At 44.5% G+C, this 23645-nt stretch overlaps 1 protein-coding gene across 38 annotated transcripts in view; it reads right to left on the minus strand.

The window, feature by feature from the left end:
* Positions 1–23645, minus strand: part of LOC119963306 (calcium/calmodulin-dependent protein kinase type II subunit delta) — a 425111-nt gene that overhangs the window by 85326 nt on the left and 316140 nt on the right. For all 38 annotated transcript variants that reach the window (XM_038792233.1, XM_038792235.1, XM_038792231.1 and 35 more), the window contains exons 11-12: positions 23211–23294; positions 16922–16964 (exon numbers count right to left, since the gene is read on the minus strand). In XM_038792233.1, coding sequence (XP_038648161.1) covers positions 16922–16964; positions 23211–23294 — 127 coding nt within the window. The remainder of the gene's footprint in view (positions 1–16921; positions 16965–23210; positions 23295–23645) is intronic.

Genomic DNA, 23645 nt, shown 5'->3' on the forward strand with positions numbered 1-23645 from the left:
GCAGACCCGCCACATGTGAACATATTGGGCCAGATTCTCCGATTTTGAGGCTATGTCCAGAGGATCTGTGGTATTCTACGTGGGAAACATCGGCAGCGCCCTCTCACCAATCCTCCAACTGGTAAGGCTAGCCGCGCCACGTAAAACGCCCGGCCTCCACGAAATAAACAACTAGAAAATTGCCATGTCCGTGGCTGCGCAAGCGCACGGCGGCGACCTGCAGTTGTCGTAGCGTACAACACGCACTGGCCATGCGCGGACCAAACCTGCCAGATAGTGCCCCCTGGACATCCCCTCACCATCCCTCACTAGTCCCCCGGCCCTTGCTGAAGCTCCCCCAGCACAGCTCCCGCACGACAGTGGCGGCGCTGGAGTCCCCCACGCCGTCGTGAACCCAGCCCATCGGAGGCGGAGCATCGGGTGAGGGCCTTCGGGGAGGGCCTAAGGCCATCCCAGCGGCATGCAGTGCGCGCCGAGATGGCACCATTTTGGAGGGGGGTGGAACATGCGAAAACAGGCGCGCCCCGATTCCATCGGAAAAAGGAATTAGTCGCCCGTTTGCCGATTACGAAATAGGTGTCGGGAAAAGGAGTTTCTCGCCCATTGTGTCTGATGTCTTTGGTTTATCCTGAAAAATTCTAATCACTAATGAATGGATTTGAATGCACCAAATCTGTTAAACTGAATTCAAAAGTTTCAGATTTTATATCATTTAAGTATAATATTGTTCTAATCTTTGTATATTGCACACACAAACTCAGAATGAATCAGAAATACATCCTTTTGCTTGGTTATCTCCACATTTTCAAGCCTTATTCGTAAGTAGAAGTCAGGAGATAATTTTAGTTTACACTTAAAATCAAAGGCCAAAACTGACATAATATAGATATATGGAACAGCATTTTAGCACAAGAAAGCACAGGAGTGCTATTTCATCTGGAAATCCAGGTACATCCTACAATATTCTATGGATGAAGCTTTGAGGGTAGAGTTTAGGAATTAAAAAGGGGCAGCTATGTTGCTAGGTGTTTATTATAGACCTCCAGATAGTCAGTGGAAAATTGAGGATCCAATATGTACAAAATTCTCAGAGGGGTGTAAAAATAATGAGGGTAATTGTATTAGGTGATTTCAACTTTCCCAAAATTAATTAGGATAGCCTTCATGTTAAACGCTTAGATGGAGTAGAGTTCTTAAAATGTATACAGGAGAGCTTTTTAGCTCAATATGCCGAGGATCCAACAAGGGATGGTGCAGTGCTGGACCTAATTCTGGGGAATGAAGCTGGACGGGTGGTTGATGTGTTGGTGGGGGAGCATTTTAGTGATAGCAACTACAACACGGTTCAATTAAAATTTCTTATGGACAAAGAAATAGACAAGTTGCAAAAAAAGGTTTTGGATTGGGGGAAAGAGTAGATTTTAACAAAATAAGGCAGGGTCTGGCCAAGGTAGACTGGAAAGAGTTACTTGTGGGGAAACCTACAGAAGAGCAATGGGGGGCATTCAAAGATGAAATGGGGAGGGTACAGGCCTAATAGGTTCCCTCTAGGGTAACAGGAAGGTGTAACAAACCCAGAGAACTGTGGATGACCAGAGACATTCAGGATACAATGAGAAGGAAAAGGGAGGCTTTTAACAAGTATAAGCGGAGCATGTCTGCAAAGGCATTAGTGGAGTACAGAAAGTGCAGGATGGAACTTAAGAAATCAATTAGGGTAGCAAAGGACAAATCTCCAGGTCCGGATGAATTGTGTCCCAAGCTACTGTGGGAGGGGAAGGAGGAGATTTCCGGGGCTCTGACCCAAATTTTTAATTCCTCTCTTGCCACGGGGGAGGTGCCAGAAAACTGGAGAACAGCTAATGTGGTCTCACTATTTAAGAAAGGTTGTAGAAACATACCAGGGAACTACAGACCAGTGAGTCTCATGTCAATGGTTGGGAAACTGCTGGAGAAGATTCTGAAGGAGAGAATCTATCTCCACTTGGACAGGCAAGGTTTGATCAGTGATAGTCAGCATGGCTTTGTCAGAGGGAGGTTATGCCTAAAAAAGTTGATTGGATTTTTTGACCATGTAACCAAGTGTATAGATGAGGGTAGTGTAGTTGATGTAGTTTACATGGATTTCAGTAAAGCCTTTGACATGGAAGACTTATTAAGAAGGCAAATGCACATGAGATACAGGGTGATTTGATAAAGTGGATTGATAATTGGCTTAGCGTTAGGAGACAGAGGGTGATGATAGATTGTTGCTTTAGTGTCTGGACGCCAGTGACGTACCACAGGGATCCATGCTGGGCCCTCTTTGTCATTTATATAAATGACATAGACGACTATGTTAGGGGGTGGGATCAGTAAGTTTGCGGATGACACAAAGATTGGCCGGGTGGTTAACAGTGAAGTTCAGTGGGCGGAATTCTCCGCAGGGGGCCGAATTTGTGAAGGCCGTCGTGAACACGGCCGAGGTTCACTACGGCCTCGGAGCCCGCTCCCCGCACCTAATTCACCCCCACCCGGGGGGCTAGGAGCGGGCCTCCGTCTTTCTCGGCAGTGACCTCGTCACGCCGAGAATGTGAAGTCATCCGCGCATACGCGGGTTGCCGGTTCCAATCCGCGCATGACTTCATCGCGCAGACGGCACGAACCCGCGCATGCACGGTGCCGTCTTTCTCCACTGCTGCCCGGCAAGACGTGGCGGCTTGATCTTGCTGGGCAGCGGAGGGGAAAAAGTGCGTCCGTTTTGGACGCTGGCCCGACGATTGGTGGGCACCTATCGCGGGCCTGTCCCCTCCAGAGCACAGTCGCGGTGCTCCCGTCCAAATCGGGCCCCTAGATACCCCAAACGGGCATCTGGCGCCCGTTTTCACGAATGCAGCGACCAGGTGAAACGGGCGTGAAGGGCCGGCAGCTCGCCCCATTGGACTCGGAGAATCGTTGTTCGCCGTGAAAAACGGTGAGCGGCGATTTTTCCGAGCCGGGGGGAGGGGAAATCGCTGGGGGCGCCAGGGGGGCGTAAAAAATGTCGGGAGGCCCTCCCACGATTCTCCCTTGCCACGTGGGGAGCGGAGAATTTCGCCCAGTGTCTTTGGTTACAGGAAGATATAGACAGGATGGTCAAATGGATGGATAAGTGGCAGATGGAATTTAACCCTGCAAAGTGAGGTGATACACTTTGGAAAGAGTAATTTAACATGGAAGTATACTTGTTACTTGTGGGGGAGATGTCTGACACTGGGAAGTTCTGAAGAACAAAGGGACCTTGGTTTCTTTGTCCATAGGTCTCTGAAGGCAGAAGAGCAGGTTAATAGGGTGGTGAAAAAGGCATATGGGACACTCACTTTTATAAATCGAGGTATAGATTACCAAAGCAGGGAGGTTTAGGGGGATTTAAGGGAAAACATTTTTACCCAGAGAGTGGTGGCAGTCTGGAATGCACTGCATGGGAGGGTAGTAGAGGCAGGATGTCTCACATTCTTTAAAAAGTACCTGGATGAGTACTTGGCACACCATAACATTCAAGGCTATGGGCCAAGTGCTGGCAAGTGGGATTAGGTGGGGAGGTCAGGGCCTTTCATGCATTGGTGCAGACTCAATGGGCTAAATGGCCTCTTCTGCACTGTAGCAATTTTTAAAAAAAATCTTTATTAGTGTCAGAAGTAGGCTTACATTAACACTCCAATTGGGTTACTGTAAAAATCCCCTATCTCCACACTTCGACGCCTGTTTGGGTACACTGAGGGAGAATTCAGACTGTCCAATTCACCTAACAAGCACTAACAAGTATTCTGTCATTATGTGAATTCTATGGATTCTATGTTAAGAGCAAAAGAATAACCAAGAAAAAGGTAGGGCCCATCAGAGATGTGCATGATATTTTGTGGATTGATTCAGAAGATGTGGGCAGTGTGCTCAATGAGCACTTTATTTCTGTCTTCACCAAGGAGAAGGATGATTCAGACATTCTAGTTATGGAGTAGGAGTGTGAAATATTAGATACAATAAGCATAGTTAAAGAGGAAGAACTGGAGGCACTGATATCCTTGAAGGTGAATAAATTATCAGGTGCTGGGAGGATTGTATCCCTGGCTTCGAGGGAAGCCAGGGAAGAAATAGCAATGTTCTGAGGATTATTTTCAAATCCTCACTAGATACAGGTGAGGTACCGGAGGACTGGAGGTTTGCGAATGTTGTACCGTTATTTAAAAAGAGTGTGAGGGTGGGCCTGAGAACCATAGATCAGTCAGTCTGACTAAAGTTGTGGACAAGTTATTGAAAACAATTCTGGGGGACAGAATAAACTGTCACTTTGAAAGGCACGGATTGATCGGGGTCATCAGCATGGTTTTGTTAGGTGAAGGTAGTGTCATTTAACAGAATTCTTTGAGGAAGTATCAAGGAGGATTGACGAGGGTAATGTAGTGGATGTTGTATACATGGATTCAGTAAGGCAGCGGACAAGGTCCCACATGGCAGACTGGTCAGGAAAGTGAGATCTCATGGGATACAAGGCAAGGTGGCAGGTTGGATTCAAAATTGGTTCAGTGACAGGAAACAAAAGGCAATCATAAATGGATGTTTTTTGCAAATGGAAAGCAGTTTCCAGCGATGTTCCACAGGACATGTTTTGGCACACCTGCTGCTTGTTGTTTACGTTAACTCTAGAATATCATCAGAGATTTGGTCGAGTGTGCAGAAATGTAGAAAATGGAATTCAATCCAGAAAAGCGTGAGGTACTTTGGGGAGGGCAAACAAAGCTAGGGAACACACAATAAATGGAAAGATATTGAGAGGGTTTGAGGAAGTGAGAGACCTTGGAATGCATGTCCCCAGGTCCTTGAAGGTGGCAGGACAGGTGGACAAGGCAGTCAAGAAAGCAGATGGAACACTTTCCTTTATTGGGCGAGGTATTGAATACAAAAGCAGGCATGTAATGGTGGAACTTTATAAAACGCTGGTTAGGTCATAGCTGGAATTGTGTGTACAGTTCTGGATCACCACATTACAGGAAGGACATAATTGCTCTGCAGAGAATGCAAAGAAGATTTACAAGAATGTTGTCAGGGCTTGAAAATTGCAGTTATGACGAGAGGGTTTGGATATTCTAGAGTTCTTTTCCTTAGAATTGAGGAGGCAAACGGGTGACTGAATTGAGATGTACAAAATTATGGTGGGCCTAGACAGAGGAGGTGGTGGTGTAGTGGTACTGTCGCCGCACTAATAATCCAGAGACCCAGGGTAATGATCTGGGACACGGTTAGAATTCCACCATGGCAGGTGATGGAATATAAACTTAAAAGTCTAATGAGGACCAAGACACCATTGTCGATTGTTGTAAAAACTCACCTGGTTCACTAATGTCCTTCAGGGAAGGAAATCTGCTATCCTTACCTAGTCTGGCCTACAAGTGACTCCAGGCTGACAGCAACATGGTTGATTCTTAAATTCCCTCTGAAATGGCCAGCAAGCCACTCAGTTGTACTCAACCGTTACAAAAATAGGGAAAAGGGGCGAAACCGGACAGAGCACCCAGCATTGATGCAGGCACCGGAAACGACAACAACTCCACAAATATCTCCTTTCTAACATTTGAGGGCTTGCTCCCAAAGTTGGAAGAGCAGTCTCGCACACTAGTCAAGCAACAGCCTGTTATAGCCATACTCACAGAATCATATCTTACAGACAAAGTCCCAGACACCACCATCACCATTCCTGGGTATGCCGTCTCACCGGCAAGGCAGAGCCAGCAGAGGTATACAGTCAGGAGGGAGTTGTCCTGGGAGTCCTCAACATTGACTCTAGACCCCATGAAGTCTCATGGCTTCAGGTTAAACATGGGTAAGTAAACCTCCAGGCAAGTACCGTCCACCATTAGCTGATGAATCAGTACTCCTCCATATTGAACACCACTTGGAGGAAGCATCGAGGATGGCTAGGGTGCAGAATATACTCTGGCTGGGGGACTTCAATGTCCATCATCAAGAGTGACTCGGTAGTACCATCACAGACCGAGCTGGTCAGGTCCTAAAGGACATAGCTGCTAGATTGGGACTACTAGATTGGGACTACAGCAAGTGGTCAGGGAACCAACAAGAGGGAAAAAACATACTTAACCTCATCCTCACCAACCTGCCTGTTGCAGATGCATCTGTCCATGACAGTATCGGTAGAAGTGACCACCACACAGTCCTCATGGAGAAAAAGTCCCATCTTCACATTGAGCATGTCATCCATCCTGTTGTATGGCACTAACATGGTGCTAAATGGGATAGACTTCGAACAGATCTAGCAACTCAAGACTGGGCATCCATGAGGCGCTGTGGGCCATCAGCAACAGCAGAATTGTACTCAACGGCAATCTGCAACCTCATGGCCCGGCATATCTCCCATTGCTACATGGCCAGATGATCAACCCTGGTTTAATGAAGAGTGCAGGAGGGCATGCCAGGAGCAACTCCAGGCATAACTAAAAATGAGGTGTCAACCTGGTGAAGCTACAACCCAGGACTACTGGTGTGCCAAACAGCATAAGCAACAAGCCATAGACAGAGCTAAGCAAATCCACAATGAATGCATTGAATCTAAGCTTGGCCGTCTTGCCACATCCAGGCAGACAATTAAACAACTCATTGGAAGAGGAAGCTCCACAAATATACTCATCGTCATTAATGGAGGAGCCCAGCACATTTTTGCAAAACACAAGGCTGAGGCATTCGCAACAATCTTCAGCCAGAAGTGTTGAGGGGATGATCCAACTCGGTCTCCTCCGGAGGTTCCCATCATCACAGATGTCAGTCTTCAGCCAATACGATTCACTCCATCTGGTATCAAAAAATGGCTGAAGGCACTGGATACTGCAAAGGCTCAGGGCTCTGACAACATTCTGGCAACAGTACTGAAGACTTGTGCTCCAGAACTTGCCCCACCCCTAGCCAAGCTGTTCCAGTACAGCTACCACACTGGTATCTACCCGGCAATGTGGAAAATTTTCCAGGTGTGTCTTGTACACAAGAAACAGGACAAATCCAACCCAGCCAATTACTGCCCTATCAATTTATTCTCCATCATCAGCAAAGTGATGGAAGGAGTCATCAGCAGTGCTATGAAGCATCACTTACTCAGCAATAACCTGTTCAAGGACGCTCAGTTTGGATTCCGCCAGGGTCACTGAATTCATGACCTCATAACAGCCTTGGTTCAAACATGGACAAAAGAGCTGAATGCTAGAGGTGAGGCGAGAGTGACTGCCTTTGACATCAAGGCAGAATTTGATTGAATATGGCATCAAGGGACCCTAACAAAATTGTAATCAATGGGAATTAGAGGGAAAACTCTCTACTGGTTGGAGTCATACCAGGCACAAAGGAAGACGTAATGGTGGTTGGAGGTCAATCATCTCAGCTCCAAGATATCACAGCAGGAGTTCTTCAGCGTAGTGTCCTAGGCCCAAACATCTTCAGCTGCTTCTGCAATGACCTTCCTTCCAGGTAATGACATTGTCCTACAAGAGAGGATCTAACCATTGCTCCTTGACTTTCAATGGCATTACTCCCTCAATCAACAACTTGGGGTTACCATTGATCAGAAATTGAACTTGAATAGCCATATTAATACTGTGGCTACCAGAGCAAGTCAAAGGCTAGGATTCCTACGGTGACTAACTCACCTCCTGACCCCCACAAGCCTGTCCACCATCTACAAGGCACAAGTCAGGAGTGTAATGGAACACTCTCCACTTGCCTGGATGGGTGCAGCTCCAACAACACTCCAGAAGCTTGACACCATCCAGAACAAAGCAACCACCTGATTTCTACCCCTTCCAAACATTCACTCTCTCCACCACCAAAGAACAGTGACAGGCGTGTGTACCATCTACAAGATGCACTGCAGGAACTCACTAAGGTTCCTTGGGCAGCACCTTCCAAACCCACAACCAGTACCATATAGAAGGACAAGAGCAGCAGATACCTGGGAACCCAAGCACCTGGAGGTTTCCTTCCAAGTCACACACCTCCCTGACTTGGAAATATATCGCCGCTCCTTTACTGTCGCTGGGTCAAAATCCTGAAACTCACTCCCTAACAGCACTTTGGGTGGACCAACACCACATTCCCGGCAGCCGTTCAAGAAGGCAACTCATCACCACCTTCTGAGGGGCAACGAGGAATGGGCAATAAATGTTGGCCTAACCAGCGATGCCCACGTCCTGTAAATGAATGAAACCTGTTTCCCAAAGCAGAGGAGTTAAATGCCAAGAGGCATAGATTTAAGATAATTGGCAGAAGGATTAGAGAGGACATAAGGAAAAGCTTTTTCATCCAGAGGTGGTGGGCATCTGGAGTTTACTGCCTAATTTTATGGTTGAGGCCAAAATGCTCAACTCATTTAAAAGGTCCGTGGATCTGGTGTGAAGGCTATGGACCAGGTGCTGGAAAATGAAATTAAAATGAGCGGCCAGTTCCTTTTTTGGCCGGCGCATGCACAATGGGTCAAATGGCCTCTTTCTGCACCGTAACATTTCTATGATTCTACCCATCTCTACCACCTGCTGAGGAAAAAGTGGAATCCTGAAACAGCATCCAAAATGCAGGGGCTGGTTTAGCTCACTCGGCTAAATCGCTGGCTTTTTTAAAGCAGACCAAGCAGGCCAGCAGCGCGGTTCGATTCCCGTACCAGCCTCCCCGGACAGGCGCCGGAATGTGGCGACTAGGGGCTTTTCACAGTAACTTCATTGAAGCCTACTCGTGACAATAAGCAATTTTCATTCATTCATTTCATTTCAAAATACCTTATGAAGATTTATCTATTACCACATCTAGAATGTGGAGCTTTCCTCACTGCTGTCCAAGTGCAACACTTTCTGTCCATTATTTTAGTCCTAACAGCACTGGAACCTTTGTATCTTGCGTGTAATTAAATTTATCTCGATTGTGCCTTTACCTTTCCCACGAGAACAGCACATACTATCTTACTAAGTCTATTTGTTATAGCAACTACCATACCTCTCCTTCCAAATCCTCCAAATAAAATGGCACGTTTAGTACATCTAACCCCATCTTCCACAAAAGTCTCCCAATTCAGTCACAGTACGTGATCTTTTCCTCATTATTCCATATGGCCTATGCTTACCTCATTCACAAAGAAATCCAATACTATTTGCATGCCAACAGCATTATCTGCACCAGGCACAATTTTCTGTTTGTACCTCAAAACAGCTACTGATACTTTTGGTGTGGTTCCTTTCTTTTTTGTCTTAATTGTCTTAATTTTTTAGTTCTGGCTCTCTAATGATGTGAAAGAAATTGTGAGCAATGATATCAATTCTGGATATCAGGACTTTATTCAGTAGAATTGCTCAGAAGTTGAATCCATTTTCTTTGAAAGATAGATTTGAAGCTGACCAAGTGAAGGCTTTTAAAAAAAAGTTTAATTGAGGCTAATTGCTCACAGTATTGAAGGGTCAAAGATCTATAGACTCAAATTGACATTAAAAATGAGAAACAAGAACTTATTTTTAAATTACACCTATAATTTAAAGTATATGACCAGAGGAATGGCCATTATAAATGGGTTTGAGGGACCATAAATGCATTTCAAAAGAGTTTGGATTGTGATTCTAGAAAGTAGGTAAATAAGTGAGATTGCCAAGGAAAAACACTTACATCCTTTATTCCTAACAAAAAGTCTAATTTAAGGCCAACCACCCTCCCCCGAGTACTGGGGCAGCAGCTCCAGAGCCCTTGAGCTGCATGCCAGAAAACGGAAATGGCTACTCACATCTTTACTTCCCTTCAGCAGTCATTGTGCCAACTTCATTTATTTTAAATAGGTGAACTAAACGACGCCCGCGGGATTTTGTTCCCTGGCGAGTCGGGTATTTCCCAGGAGGCTGCTGCATTCGACTTCCATCTCGCTAATGAGGTTGAAACGCATGCAAATTAGGGTTAATGATATGCTTGCCATTATTGGGCATCATCCGGAATTCGCCATCGGGTAGGGGGGCCAGGTGAAATGCAAACTGCTTTGCACCAGGCACGAATCTCGATTTTGCCTTTCCCCCTATTTACCCGAGTGCAACGCGGTGATTAAATCATGTTCCATAAGTCTGCCAGTGGCTGCTTTTTGTCATCTGAAGTTCTCCTGTTTTGACTAAAAACTGATTTGTTCAATTCATCAAAGATCTTGGGTACGATTCAATAACCTCCAGGTTGAAATCCAGGAGCGGCCAAAAGAAGCCTTCTAGCCCAGTGAAAAACCTTGCGGCAGTGTCCCAACTAACAAGGTCTGGCACAATCCGAATTTCGCCCTTGCATGTAAGGTTTCAACCGGGTGCCTTCCAGTAGTGGTTCATATAAACATGAACCAAGCGTGATGGAATCTTGGAGCGTCTCGTAGGCAATTATAGGCCCCCAGGCTGTCGGGAACTGGGCAGGGTGGTACCCTTGTACTCCCCCTAGCACTTGGGCACTGCCAGCCTGGCATCGTCAAGGTGCATGGATGCCAGGTTGGCAGTGCCGGGAGTCAGGCCCAGGGGGGCCTTGCCCATAAGAACTGGGGTGAGGGTGTTCGAGGGCCCCAGCAAAGGTTGGGGTGATGAAGGGGGAGGGGGGTATCTAGAGATCAGGGTAGCCTTCCAAAATGGCATTCCGATCTGCAAGGAACCGGTCCGTCTGGCAAGCTCAGCTTGTCAGTGCAGGACAGCTGTCTAAGTGTGGCCTCAATGGGGAGAGACTCTTTGAGGCCAAAATAAATGGCAAAGGGCCGTTGAATAGCGGGGTTACTCTGGGCACTGCAGCACTTCAACATTTTTTGTTGAATTCATGCTCCTCATTTTGAAACAGCTGTATCATTTAAAAAAATTTCTGATTTGCAGCTGACTTTACATCAGTGCATTCCTCACATAACATTGCACATTAACCACCTTCTCTATTTCTCCTCTTTCAATCTAGTTCATCTGCAATATGCTACGCTCTACCTATTTTCTGCTATGAACTCAAAACCTAATGGGCGGGATTCTCCGATCCCCCCACCGGGTGGGAGAATCGCCGGCGGTCGGCGTGAATCCCGCCCCCGCCGTCCTCCCAATTCTCCCGCCCCCCAAAATCCGGCCCGGCGTGAGTTTCGCCGCCCACCTCGGAGAATGGCGGGGTCTGGCGTGACTCAATGGGCCCCGGGGCTGACCGAATTCTCCGGCCCGCAATGGGCCGAAGACCCGCCTGTTCTTTGCCGATCCCGCCAGCTTAAATTAGAGTAGGTCCCTTACCGCTGGGACCTGGCGGCGCGGGCGGGCTCCGGGGTTCTTAGGGGGTCGCAGGGGGATCTGGCCCCAAGAGGTGCCCCCATGGTGGCCTGACCCGCGGAAGCGAATCCCTCTGCGCATGCGCGGGGATGATGCCAGCACGTGCTGGCGCTCCCACGCATGCGCCCACTTGTGCCGGCTGGCAGTAGCCCTTTGGCGTTGGTTGGCGTGGCGTCAAGCCCCTTTCCCACTGGCCGGCGGGGCGCCAACCCCTCCGAGGCGGGTCTAGCCCCTGAAGGTACGGAGGATTCCGCACCTTTGGTGTGGCCCGACGTTGAGTGGTTAACGCCACTCCGTCCCGCCGAGACCCCCCGCCCCGCCGGGTAGGAGAGAATCCCGCCCCACTGTCTTTGTTACAGAGTACCACTCGACTCTGACAATGAGCCAAGATATCACTCTAACCATCCCCCACACAAATGTTAGAATGTACGATTGTCCATTTTATTATTTTTCTTCACAGTTGTACAACCTGATGAGTCATTTAGTAATCGGAATTAAAAAAGAGACTTCAATAACATTAGATAAGTTAAGTACAAAATGCACCAATTTTGCTAAGTAATATTGCTACAAATACAGATAAAACTATGAACATATTTTAATAATGAAACCGAGAAAAATATGGCAACTGATAAAATGGCTTGGATTTTGTAGTGAGTTTTAAGAGATGGCCCACAACTGGCCTCGAAGAGAGCGGTCCAAAAAATCTTAGTGGACTCTGTGGCATTAATTTCCCCTATTCTGCCAATTTCACTCCAGTGTCATTTTGCCGTCCAGTATCAGTGAATTTATCATGTAGACTGAGTAGCCAAGGTCCCAAGATTGAAAGATTGCTCCAAGAGTACAATGTGTTCAGTTACAAGCATGGTTTGTAACTGAAAAATTACACTGAAGGTATATTTGGTGGCAATGAGAGTATTCAGCCCTCATGAAGAGGTGTAATTACAAAAGTAACACAATTATCTGAAAGCGAATGAAGTAGGAGATGAGGATAAAGTGATGGGTCCAGATGCTTTTGAGGTGATGTCCAACTATTTGCTATAAGAACTGTAACTTTGTGTGGAGTGCTATATATAAGTAAAATATTTTGAGTGTAAATATCAGCAGTGATTTTTCTGTAGTCAACTGATAAAGTAAAAGTTCTTTTAAAGCATAGACTCTTTGAAAGGACTGACTCCAGCGGAGCTTTGAAAGGTGACGCAGAGCGTATGACTTCACTTCCAGAAGGAGCAAGACTTGTAGGTCTTCAAACGGCGATGCAGAAAACAAGAGTTTGCTTTGGGAAGGAACAAGACTAATGACGCCACTGTCTACAACCAGGAACCAATGAGAACCTGTGTTCAGTAACGAAGACTGAGCTGTGGCATCACAGGGAAAGAGGTAGGTGATTGGCTACTGAGTATTTCTCTCAACTTTCAACTAGGAAATTTCAACCGGGGCAAGTCAAGCATTTGTTAAAATAATAGGAATATAAACACAGGCAGAACTAAGAAAATCAATTAAAATGTAATCTGGAAAATATGTAGTTAATGAGGAGAATTCTTTCTCTCTCAGAATTGTGAGTCTAAGGAATTCTCTTCTCCAGAGAGAGATGAAGACAGAATCATTGAATATTTTTAAGGCAGCGTGAGATAAGATTCTAGACTAACAAGGGAGTTAAAAGGAAAGTGGAGCTGATGCCACTCTCAGATCATGATTTTATCAAATGGCGGAGCAATTTTGAAAGATTGAATGACTTACTGCTCCTAATTCACATGTTTGACATGTCATCCTTTTAGCTAATAAGGGGAAGTTTCAAATTTTTTTCTTAAACTGCTCTTGGTATCTTAGTATATCCTAACAGTGATAAAACTCCAGATCACAACCATGCACCAGTCGAGGTATTGGTGGGTAGAACGAAAGCTAGCTCAGGAATCCGGAAGTCTTCAAATGTACATTTGATACATCTGGAAACTGAAGCAGATGTTATCGAGGAGGAAAATCACGAGTCACAGTCAGTGAGAGAGCAAGAAAAGCAGCATATGGAAGATGAGAGTTAGAAGAGTGAAGTGCACACAGGGGAGGTGAAAATGAGAGATTTGCAACTTCAGTTTACTGTTGATAGAGCTGCAGCAGTGCCTGTTTTCTTGAATGAGGAGTAGAAGGAATTTCTAAGTCACAGATTGTTTGCCATTGGTTGGATTTGGAGGCAACAAAGTCTCGCTGATAGGGAGGAATTTATAGTAGGGATCTGTAAGAGTACAGCCGGCATTGAGATACTACTGAGAGAGCACAACGTGGTTTTTGGGCAAGAAGGACCGAATGATAAAATTAGGCATTACCAAACCTAAGTCAAAGTAAAGGATAATGTACACCCATTTTGGAAGGCTAGTGCCTCATCCACAGTTAGAAGTGGTAAGTAAAGAGCTGGTGAGATGAGAAAGAACATGGTCAAATACAAGACAACTGTGGGAATGAATAGGTTGTTTATTTGAAATGGAAGGGAAAGGGTACTTTGTTTTGGTCAGTAGCTATGGCAATAGGAGAAATATTGAGTCTCTACCCAATACCACAAGTGTCAAAACTATTGAGGTTTAAAGAAGCTGGTTTGCAATTTATGGGTGTTGGTGTTAAGATAATGGTCCATAGATCACGTCAGAGGAGTTTGAGATATTTGAATAAGAATGGAGCCAAACAGTATCCAATATCACCATATCACCTATCACACATATTACCACCTGAGGAAGGAGCAGTGCTCCGAAAGCTAGTGTTTGAAACAAACATGTTGGACTTTAACCTGGTGTTGTAAGACTTCTTACTGTGCTCACCCCGGTCCAACGGCGGCATCTCCACATCATGACCATATCACTCAGCATTTAATGGTGCTTTACAAAGTGTACAGATTGTGAAGAAGTCTCTACAGATGTAACTGTGAGGTGACAAACTTAGACAAACTTTTACTCAGACTCTTGCAGAATAATCTCACACTTTTTAAACAGGTTGTTCACCTTACAGGTAAGCGTTTAAACACACTCAGAACAAGATTTATTTTGCTTAAGCCTGATGTCAATTGCAAAGTAAGTGAAAAAGGAGAACAAGAAAGAGATGAGTCCTGATAAATAAGGCATGAAACTTAAGAATTTAATGCTGGTTAGAAGGCCATGGCCAAAAACCACCAAGGTGATAAGGAGATATGTGACTGAGGTTGTTGCAAGAAACTTGGTGCATTCACATTTCCAGTTAAGATTAGTCAAGAGGGTGTAATCTAACGAAAAAAAGATTCAGTTTCTGGATGGGATTGGTAGGGTCGTTCCCACAGTTTGTTATTTTTTTGAGTCTCAGCAGGGAATACTCCACCGAGTCTGCACTCTAGAGCACCAGCTGGATCTGGTGTATGTCTCGCTAAGCTTACTTAACTATGCAAGTCTGGATCCCACAAAGGGCGGGATACAGATCGCAATGTCTCGCAAGGTCTCATGGGGCGTAATGACCATCTGTAATCCCAGAAGTGACCTCTCACGGGATATATCAACCACGTCTTGTCCTAATTCCGGCGAGACGGTAAATCAAACCCAGAGACTCCACCATATAGGTCATTTGCTTGAAACAGGAAAGAGGGAAGCATGAGAAGCCTCCTATAGTCCAAATAATCTGATGGCCCAAATTGAAAGTTAGGAAGAAAGTGACAGCCGAAAAGAAACTGAAAGTTTGCTGGTATTTCAGAATCCACTGGTAGAGCAAAGTAAGACAGGGGGCAGAACTGTGGATTCAATAACAGGCAGGGCGGGGGGGGGGGAAGAATTTGGCAGGAGGCTCAAAATCAATTTTACGTTGGTGTGAATTTACAGCAGGATCTTTTGCTTGTGTCCAGCATGACGGATTGGGAAACCTGCTGGAGACCAGCATGAACTTCATTTGCATCTTGCCAATTGGATGCAGATGAATGCCAACCACTCATGCCCGATTCTCTGCAGCGTCAGCAGGAAAATACACTGCTGTGAAACACATTTGGACAACATGGCATGCACATGTCAGGACTCACCTGAACAATGCCTAGGGCTGCCTCTAGAGTTCAGGATGGAGACGGACGTCAACCCTGCATCCTGGAACAGTAGTGGGTTGGGGGAGCATCTACAAGTGGACCTTTTAAATTCGGTGTCCTGGGAGGGGAGCGTCCATTTTCCAGCCTCAGAATGTTCCTGCAAATCCATCTTCATTTTCAGGCGGTTCGCCTTCTTTCAATAGTGATGTTGGATGGCTTTTCAATATGGCATCCGGATAGGATGGTGGACTATGCACCATCTGTCCTGCCCCCCCCCCCCCCCCCCCCACCCTCATGGAATACAGCGGAAAACACCCGGGTACATAATTAATGAGGTGGGGACCAGAGATTTGGTATGTTTTCCTGCCAGCCTCCGCAGGGGAACACATTCCACGTTCCTACCCATGCCACGGGTCTTTGTCCCCAAATGGAATTATTCCCGCCAAGGTCAAATGAATTTTGCAGTCCCAACCATTAAGTGGAGTTGGTAGTCAAAGTCAGACATCCGGTCAGAAATGTTGGGAGTTTGGCGACACTGTGGCGTAGTGGTTAGCACTGCTGCCTTACAGCACTGAGGATCTGGGTTCGATCCCGGCCCCATGTTACTGTCCGTTTGGAGTTTGCACATTCTCCCCGTGTCTGCGTGGGTCTCGCCCCCACAACACAAAAATGTGTAAGGTAGGTGGATTGGCCATGCTAAATTGTCCCTTAATTGGAAAAAAAAGAATTGAATACTTTAAATTTATTTTAGAAAAAGAAATGTTGGAGCCAAGTCAAGCTAATGGAAATGGAAGCAGATACCCAGCTAGAAAGAGAACAAATCCAGATAAATTCATTGAAACCTTGTAGGAAGGAAGAAGAAATAAATTGTCCGTTTCATTGTTTCTTGTCAAACAATAATTTGCATCTATATTATTCCAGAAGTACGCATTAAATAGGTTTTGGTTGTGGATGACAGTTGAAACAGAAAAGCAACCAAACCTGTTAAATTTTCAGGTTTTGTTGATGTTGCTGGTCATACTGTATTCTGGGAAATTATGTATATGTACCATTTTACAATTTAATGTACCCTGTATAAGCTTTTTGAAAGTGGGAGGGAGTGTAGTATGTCACAGAATCTGAGCATTTTGATATTCACTGAGATGTAAATAAAATGGCTGCCTGCAGCTGAACATGTGTTTGTCTTCGTGTAATACAAACCAAGTTTCACACAGTCATGATGGCATATGCCGATAGTTTCAGCTTCATTATAACCATAAATTCTGGGCCAATGTGCTCTCCACATCACATTGACCATTACAAATTACTTATTGCTACACTGATCAAATTGACATTGATATTTGTGCTCCTGAAAATTATACCAATTGCCACAAAAGGTTATTACATAACCATAACAAACAATCATGTATAATTCTAACACATATTAAAACAGAAAATACTGGACAATCGCAGCAGGTCTGACAGCATCTGTGGAGAGAGAAGGGAGCTAAATTGCTGGTCCCATTCTACCACAAATGCTGTTCAAATGCCAAGATGGATTTTTAAAGATTTCTGTGCATTAATATATAGAGAAAGGATGCTCAAACAGCACCATTTTCACACATACCCGAGAAGTTTCTTGTGGCCAGCATTGTTGTGAGAATAGCCCCCTAGAAAAGTTAAAGAAAACAAAAATGAGGAACAACTTCTGGCAAGGATGATCTTATGTACAAATACAATAACATCTCAATGCATTAATGTTTGGACACTGCTTACAGGCAGATGTTTAAAAACTCTAGTTGACATTTTAGCCATTTCATGTCATGTATGTGCATATGTCAGTGAAAGTTTTGACCATGCAATAATTTTGCAGCAAAATCTTGATGAGTCAAATTCAGATAACATGAAATTCCAGTTATGTCTAAACCATTTCTGGTGGCAGAATAGCAAATCACATAGAACGATGCCTGTGATAAACTGAAATTCCACACTGGAATTAGTGGATTAGCCAAACATGTCGTGTGACCATGCCAACCAATCAGAGAGGAGTTAAATCACACAAGAGCACAAAATCACGAATTGTTGAGCTACCATCATTTGACATTGAGATCTACCTGTCAAAGAACATGCAAACTTGCGACTATGGCGGAACCTCTGAGAAATGTAAAAGTATCGTTAATCAGAAGGAAGGGGACGTTGGTACACCAATTGGGAAACTGGCGTGAAATGGAAAACGGACACTGCAGAGGAGTGGAAGATTCTGCAATCAGGTTTATCCTCAATTATAAAGCAAAAGGTGAACATTTTGGAACAGTTCGATAAACAGGCATACTCTCCAGCAAGAAGAGGATGAGAAGAGCTGCCTATATCGGTGTTGAAGCTCTGCTAATCTGGTTCATGGCAGCCCAAGCTGAGAATAATCTCAGTTCTGATCCAATCCTACTGGAAAGGGGAGTCACCCTGGCAAAAAAAAGAAGCTGTGCCACCAACTCACCTGCAGTGACAGATAGCTGGACTGATTCAGGACAAGGCACAGCATCGTCTTCCGAGTGATAGGTGGTGAGGGTGCAGTGGTTACGGTAGCAATGATAGATGATTGGCTTCAAAATGGTCTCAACCACGTCTTGAATGAGAGTGCACCAGGAGCATTTTTTGCGAGACCATTTATTGATTAACGGTGAAACGAGAAATGGTGGAAAGAGCAAGACCCGTCTCACTACTGCGGTCTGCGCCAGCATCAATAGAACTGAAAAACTGCCGCTTCTTGTGATAGGAAAGTCTCACGAAGCAATGTCAACTCGTCATCCACGCAATACGGGGCTAACAAAACCGCCTGGATGACCTTTTGCATTTTTGAGGTGAGGATCAAGGAAGTGGACAAAACGTATCAATGAAAGAAAAGGAAGATTGCCATCATTACAGACAATTACTCTGTACACTCCAACATCACTGACTTGAAGAACGTCAAGCTGATGTTCTTGCCTCCCAACACCGTTGGCAAGCTGCAGCCAATGCATCACAAGGTGATTAGGGGCCTGAAAACCCACTACCGGCGGCAGCTGATCTCTCAGGTTATCAAGGCCATCAATCAGACGCAAGAGTATAATCCAACATTACAAGTTGGTAACGGAAGCCACAATTGACAACTGCTTCCACCATGCAGGGTTCAAACAAGTTACGACTGTAGAAGACGAGAAGGAGGATCAGGGTCAACCCAATCAAAAGACACCTTTTCTTGTTCAGCCACGGGGGCCAACATGGAAATTCCAGCTCAGACAACCATGAAGCTTATGCGGTGGTTGACAATGCACAACAGAACTGACAGATCTTACATGCAATACGCTCCTCAACTGCAAAGCCTGAGGAGTTGGATGTCTCCGAGTCTGATGATTGTCCGCCTGCCTGTTACCCTAGCCAGTGCTGCAAAGGCTGCAGAGATGCTCCAGGATTTCGCACTGCAGCATGAAAATACCGACAACATATTTGACTGCATTGAAGACAAGGCAGACTGTATTGCACACATCTGAATACAGCACATTAAACAGAAAAAGATTACGAGTTTTTCCACAGCTAACTATCAACCTCTTTCATTGCAAGGTCAGGTATTGTAAGGTGTGAACAAATTGAACTAAGACATACATTTACTGCATTTTCATTTGGCATTTGAATTGTTTTTGTTGGCATGGATCACATCTGTAGGCATATCAGGTTACATAGAAACATATTATGAGAGAATGGGGCCTCCTCAGTTATTACCGCTCCACTAAACACAAATTTGGAGGCGGTTCTCCTGAGATTTTACTCATTGTGATTTTTCTGTAGTAACATGCAACAATACCCTTTGCTGAACTTATATTTTGGCAACTTTATACCAATGGAAATAGATTTGTGCATGCTGGTGATCAGAAGATGTATTTACACAAAAGTCTCATCTTACTCATTCAGAGATTAGTGTAAAACCTGTGTTTGGCAGGTACAATCTGCTAAAGAGGATAGAAATTAGATTGCAGTCTTTAATGAGATAGTTTAGTCTGCACAATTGAACAGCACGGTGGAGGATAATCAGAAAGGAAAGAGCGGTGCTTGGCACACCTAAATGCTTCGCAGCTAACCAGCATGTCTAATATTTTTCTGATACTTTTCTGGAATGTCAAGCATGAGAGCAATGGATATGCACAGCCTAACAAAGAAGCATGGTGTGGCCCATTGGTACAGATGACGATGATATAATTTTTGAAAATCAGGCCTGCAAATCCTCCAAGGAATTTGACACAAGGAGACACGAACTTCTGGACAGCCTTGGCAGAAATGTCAGAAGAAAGATGGCACTAACAGTGAATGTCAATATTCAGTTACAAGATTGTGGATCAGTGCTGTAAGACATTCAATCAGCATACCAGTGTAGCTAAGACAGCACCACAACACTGCTTCTTTTCTTGCTTGCCCAGTTTTGGTGCCATTTAAAAACAACACTTGCACAGTTAACTTTCACAGTTTTTTTAAGAGGGTCTGTAACAGGGAATTTTATGCCATGGTTACCTAGCTCTCTGATCTGAACAACAATTGCTTACATGCATAAACTTAAAACCCTTTTATTTACTTTAACAGACTGTTACCCTCACATCTCTCACCATAATTCTCCCATGCTGCTTGGCAGACATTCAACTGTGAGATTTCCTCAACATTATTCAATCTTCATGCAAAGGAATCAGTGCACCATGTTCACAAGAGCCTGACAACTACCTCCAGCTTGAAACAATACATGCACTATCAGACAAATGGAAGAGATCTCATGGGAAGGTGAACTGTTTTTCTTAATTCGTTCATAGGATGTGAGTGCCGCTGGCAAGGCCAGCATTTGTCTACCCCTAGTTGCCTTGAGAAGTCGATCATGAGCTGCCTATAGTCCATGTGGTGTAAGACCATAAGACATAGGAGCAGAATTAGGCCACTCAGCCCATTGAGTCGGGTCCATCATTCAATCATGGTTGATATGTTTCTCAACCCCATTCTCCTACTTCTCCCCATAACCCCTGATCCTCTTATTAATCAATAAGTACACCCACAGTGTTGTTCTTGTCATGGGAGGTGGCACCATGCCAGTGGTAACTTAAAGCGATATTAGGCTGCCAGAAAATTGCTGTATTGATGAAGAAATTCAGCAATTCAGGGATAGGGCGGGAGAATGGGCCTAGATAGGATCCTCTGTCAGAGGGTTGGTGCAGACTTGGTGGACCGAATGGCCTCCTTCTGCACTATAGGGATTCTATGATTGTTTTCTACGTAGACCATGACAACTGGATCCTTCCCACTCCAATTTCTTCTCCAGCCATAATGAGGTATCTTTAACCCTAGTACTGGGCAGGTAACAGAATCCTTTGGAACTCCTTGTCATGGCTACAGAGAATGGTATCTATTTACCGTTGCACCATCTCATACCACTTCCATGTTCCTTCTCATACTGCAATGCACCTTTGACATTGGATCAAAAGGTGCTGCAACATGGTCTGTTCCATGGATATGCTAATGGAAGTGACCATCTGTTGCATGAGGAAAGGATGGGCTTCAAACTCTGCACATAATCCTGTGCCAAGCTGGTGTCAGGCTGTTTCATGCTCAATAAATATTTAATGTAGGCTTTAACAGCAGATTGTCCAGTACACCAAACATTTGGGTATGCACAACCATCAGTTTTCTTCTAAAGCTTGGCCCACTGAAGTCCTCACCTGACTCCTCTGCAGCAGAGCTAACAGGTAACTTTGCCTTCTGGTTAGTTGGCCCCTGTCACCCATTCACTTGTATCCAAATTTGCACTATTTTAAGATCCCTCCTCTATCCTTGTCTTTAACATACATGCAGCATCAGTCTCTGAACTGCTGACTGATTTTAATACTGCGTTCTCTGACTGGGGATATTCTGACTCACGGGCATCTGAAAAAGACAAAGATTGGGTTGTAGTGAAGGAAGAGGAGAAAGTATGAAGTGCGTGCTTAGAATATCTGAAACTTGAGATTCAGAAGATGAAGGAGAAATGGGATGAGAAGGAAGATTAGGTATGTAGATACTCTCATGTTGACAGGCATTGACTCTTCTCTGGGGGTTAAAAATTTCAAGTGTGCTTATCCTCCTCCAATTCTTTTCTGCTGCGTTCTGTTATGTACTACCTTCTCCTCAAGAGAGGTAGAAGTGGATGAGATGGCTGCAATGGTTGAATAGCTGCCACATTGTGTACCATTGTGAGTATAAAGCTTGCAAAACTGCTAAGTAAGTATGAGGTAAATCATATGAATTGAAGAGTTGCGGCCTGATTAAGATTGTTATTGATTGGGTGATAGGGTGTAGTGAATACAGCAGTGGACAGCGCTTGTGGTACAGCTGGTGTATCTGGCATTTGAAGCTGAACCTACTCACCTTGACAACTCATATCAAATCATTAAACTTCTCATGGCACGGGATCATTGTTCTTGGTGCAATACTCCTGACATTGACCTTCACGGTTTCTTTTTCGTTCTGCTTTCTGAACAGATATCTGCCATTATGGAAGCAGGATGGTTTTTCCTCTTTCCACATCTTGAAACAAGATATCTGGTGCATTATCTGAAACGTTTTTGCTTGTTCTCTCGCATGCGCTGCCGGTCTCAAGGTATCACTGAGCCCCCTCAACTTTTAAAAAAGACTCGAACCACTTCTTGCAGCCACTGTATACCTCCCCTTAAAGAGTGGCAGGCCGGAGCCACTCATAATGCCAGGCCACCCGCTGGTGCATGCAGTCAGTGAATGGCACAGGTAGCATTGGCAGCACGGAGCAGTCATTGAAAACAGCAGGCACAATGAATTTAAAATGCTGCCTGCAACAGTGTCAGTGTCTATCAGTATTACTCACAATCTGCAAAGGCGATGCACTCCCCTTAAACATGCCCACACAACAGTTAATCTCATTTGTGTGCGATTAGTCAATTTAATGCCTGTAATGTTTAAATATGCATGGTAAAGAAAAATACAGAATGATTAAACTTGTGTGACTGAAACCACTCTTTTTCATGGAACTGTAATCCACCTTCTCACCAGCTTTAGCTCTCCATTTAAAGTAATAAGCAGCAGTGTTTAGGCATCTCTGGCTAGGTATAAACATCTTTTGTGCTCGCCTAGCAGCAAAAGTATCAGACCTGATTGTGAAATCGGAACTTTGTGCTACATATGAAGAACTGTAAATTTCAGAAGTTAACGGTAGGTTTTAAGTTGCAGGTAGGTACATGATGCATCCTTATGGAACGCCTTATTCTGCTACAACGTATGCACCCACCAGTAAACGAATGCTTCTTTCTATCACGCTCTGCTACCCAACACCACCCCACTCCCACAAGCCTTGATGTCACAAGATACTCTCGGTTATATTACACTTTGTCGTTATTTTTTGCCTTGTGATCCACAATGGTCTGATGAGTTGATGATAAAGAAGCCACCAATCTTTAGATTGAAGCAAAACTAATTTATTGAATAACGATTAATTAAATAAAGTTTGCACACACTACTGAGCTCTAACTACTAATAAAGTAAGGTCGACTCTGTATAGCAGTAATCTATAATCTAGTATTAACTAATGATGAACTCATGTTAACTTTCTCTCTAATCTAAACTACTCCTCGAGTTGTGATCAATACTTCCTCTTTGCTAACCACCCAGCATTCCCGAGGTCTGATATTTATACTGGGAATTGATGGGGCCCTCTAGTGTTTGAATTACACTGGGATGTAATAATTAACCCTTCACTGGCGTACCTATATACATATCATTACACTCGCAACAATATTTTACGGTTTGAGCTCTGTGTATAAAATAATAAATTTCATATGAAAACCAAAATTAGAATGAAGATTATATCTTCAGGCCAAGGGAAGAGTGGAATGATGTCTGACCTTCAGCTTTCTTCTGGCGTTGAATTTCTTCAGGCATTCCACAGTCTCCTGCCTATGCATGCAAGAAGCAACAGTCGACCGTTGCTGCAAAAAAAAAAATGCAAGATAAGCATTACGTTTTGTACATGTGCTTCTGTGTTGCACGATAGTAACATTTTATATGCTTATTCAAAAAAAGCCAATTTATGTACAATCATGCCTCTTCAGGTACTTGGCAATATAAACAGGAGTTCTACATATTCTTAGGCATCTAGCAAATCCAGAGCACTCTACCAAATGTCCAGGGAAATCCACTGAAGAAAAAACTGAACTGTCACAATGTCAAAGTGGGTTTCCTCCAGGTGCTTCGGTTTCCTCCCACAGTCCAAAGATGTACAGCTTAGGTGGATCGGCCATGCTAAATTAAATGTCTATTTCCACAACTTGGCTGGAGTT

The sequence above is a fragment of the Scyliorhinus canicula genome, chromosome 3 (genome assembly GCF_902713615.1).
Source record: "Scyliorhinus canicula chromosome 3, sScyCan1.1, whole genome shotgun sequence".
NCBI lineage: Eukaryota > Metazoa > Chordata > Chondrichthyes > Carcharhiniformes > Scyliorhinidae > Scyliorhinus > Scyliorhinus canicula.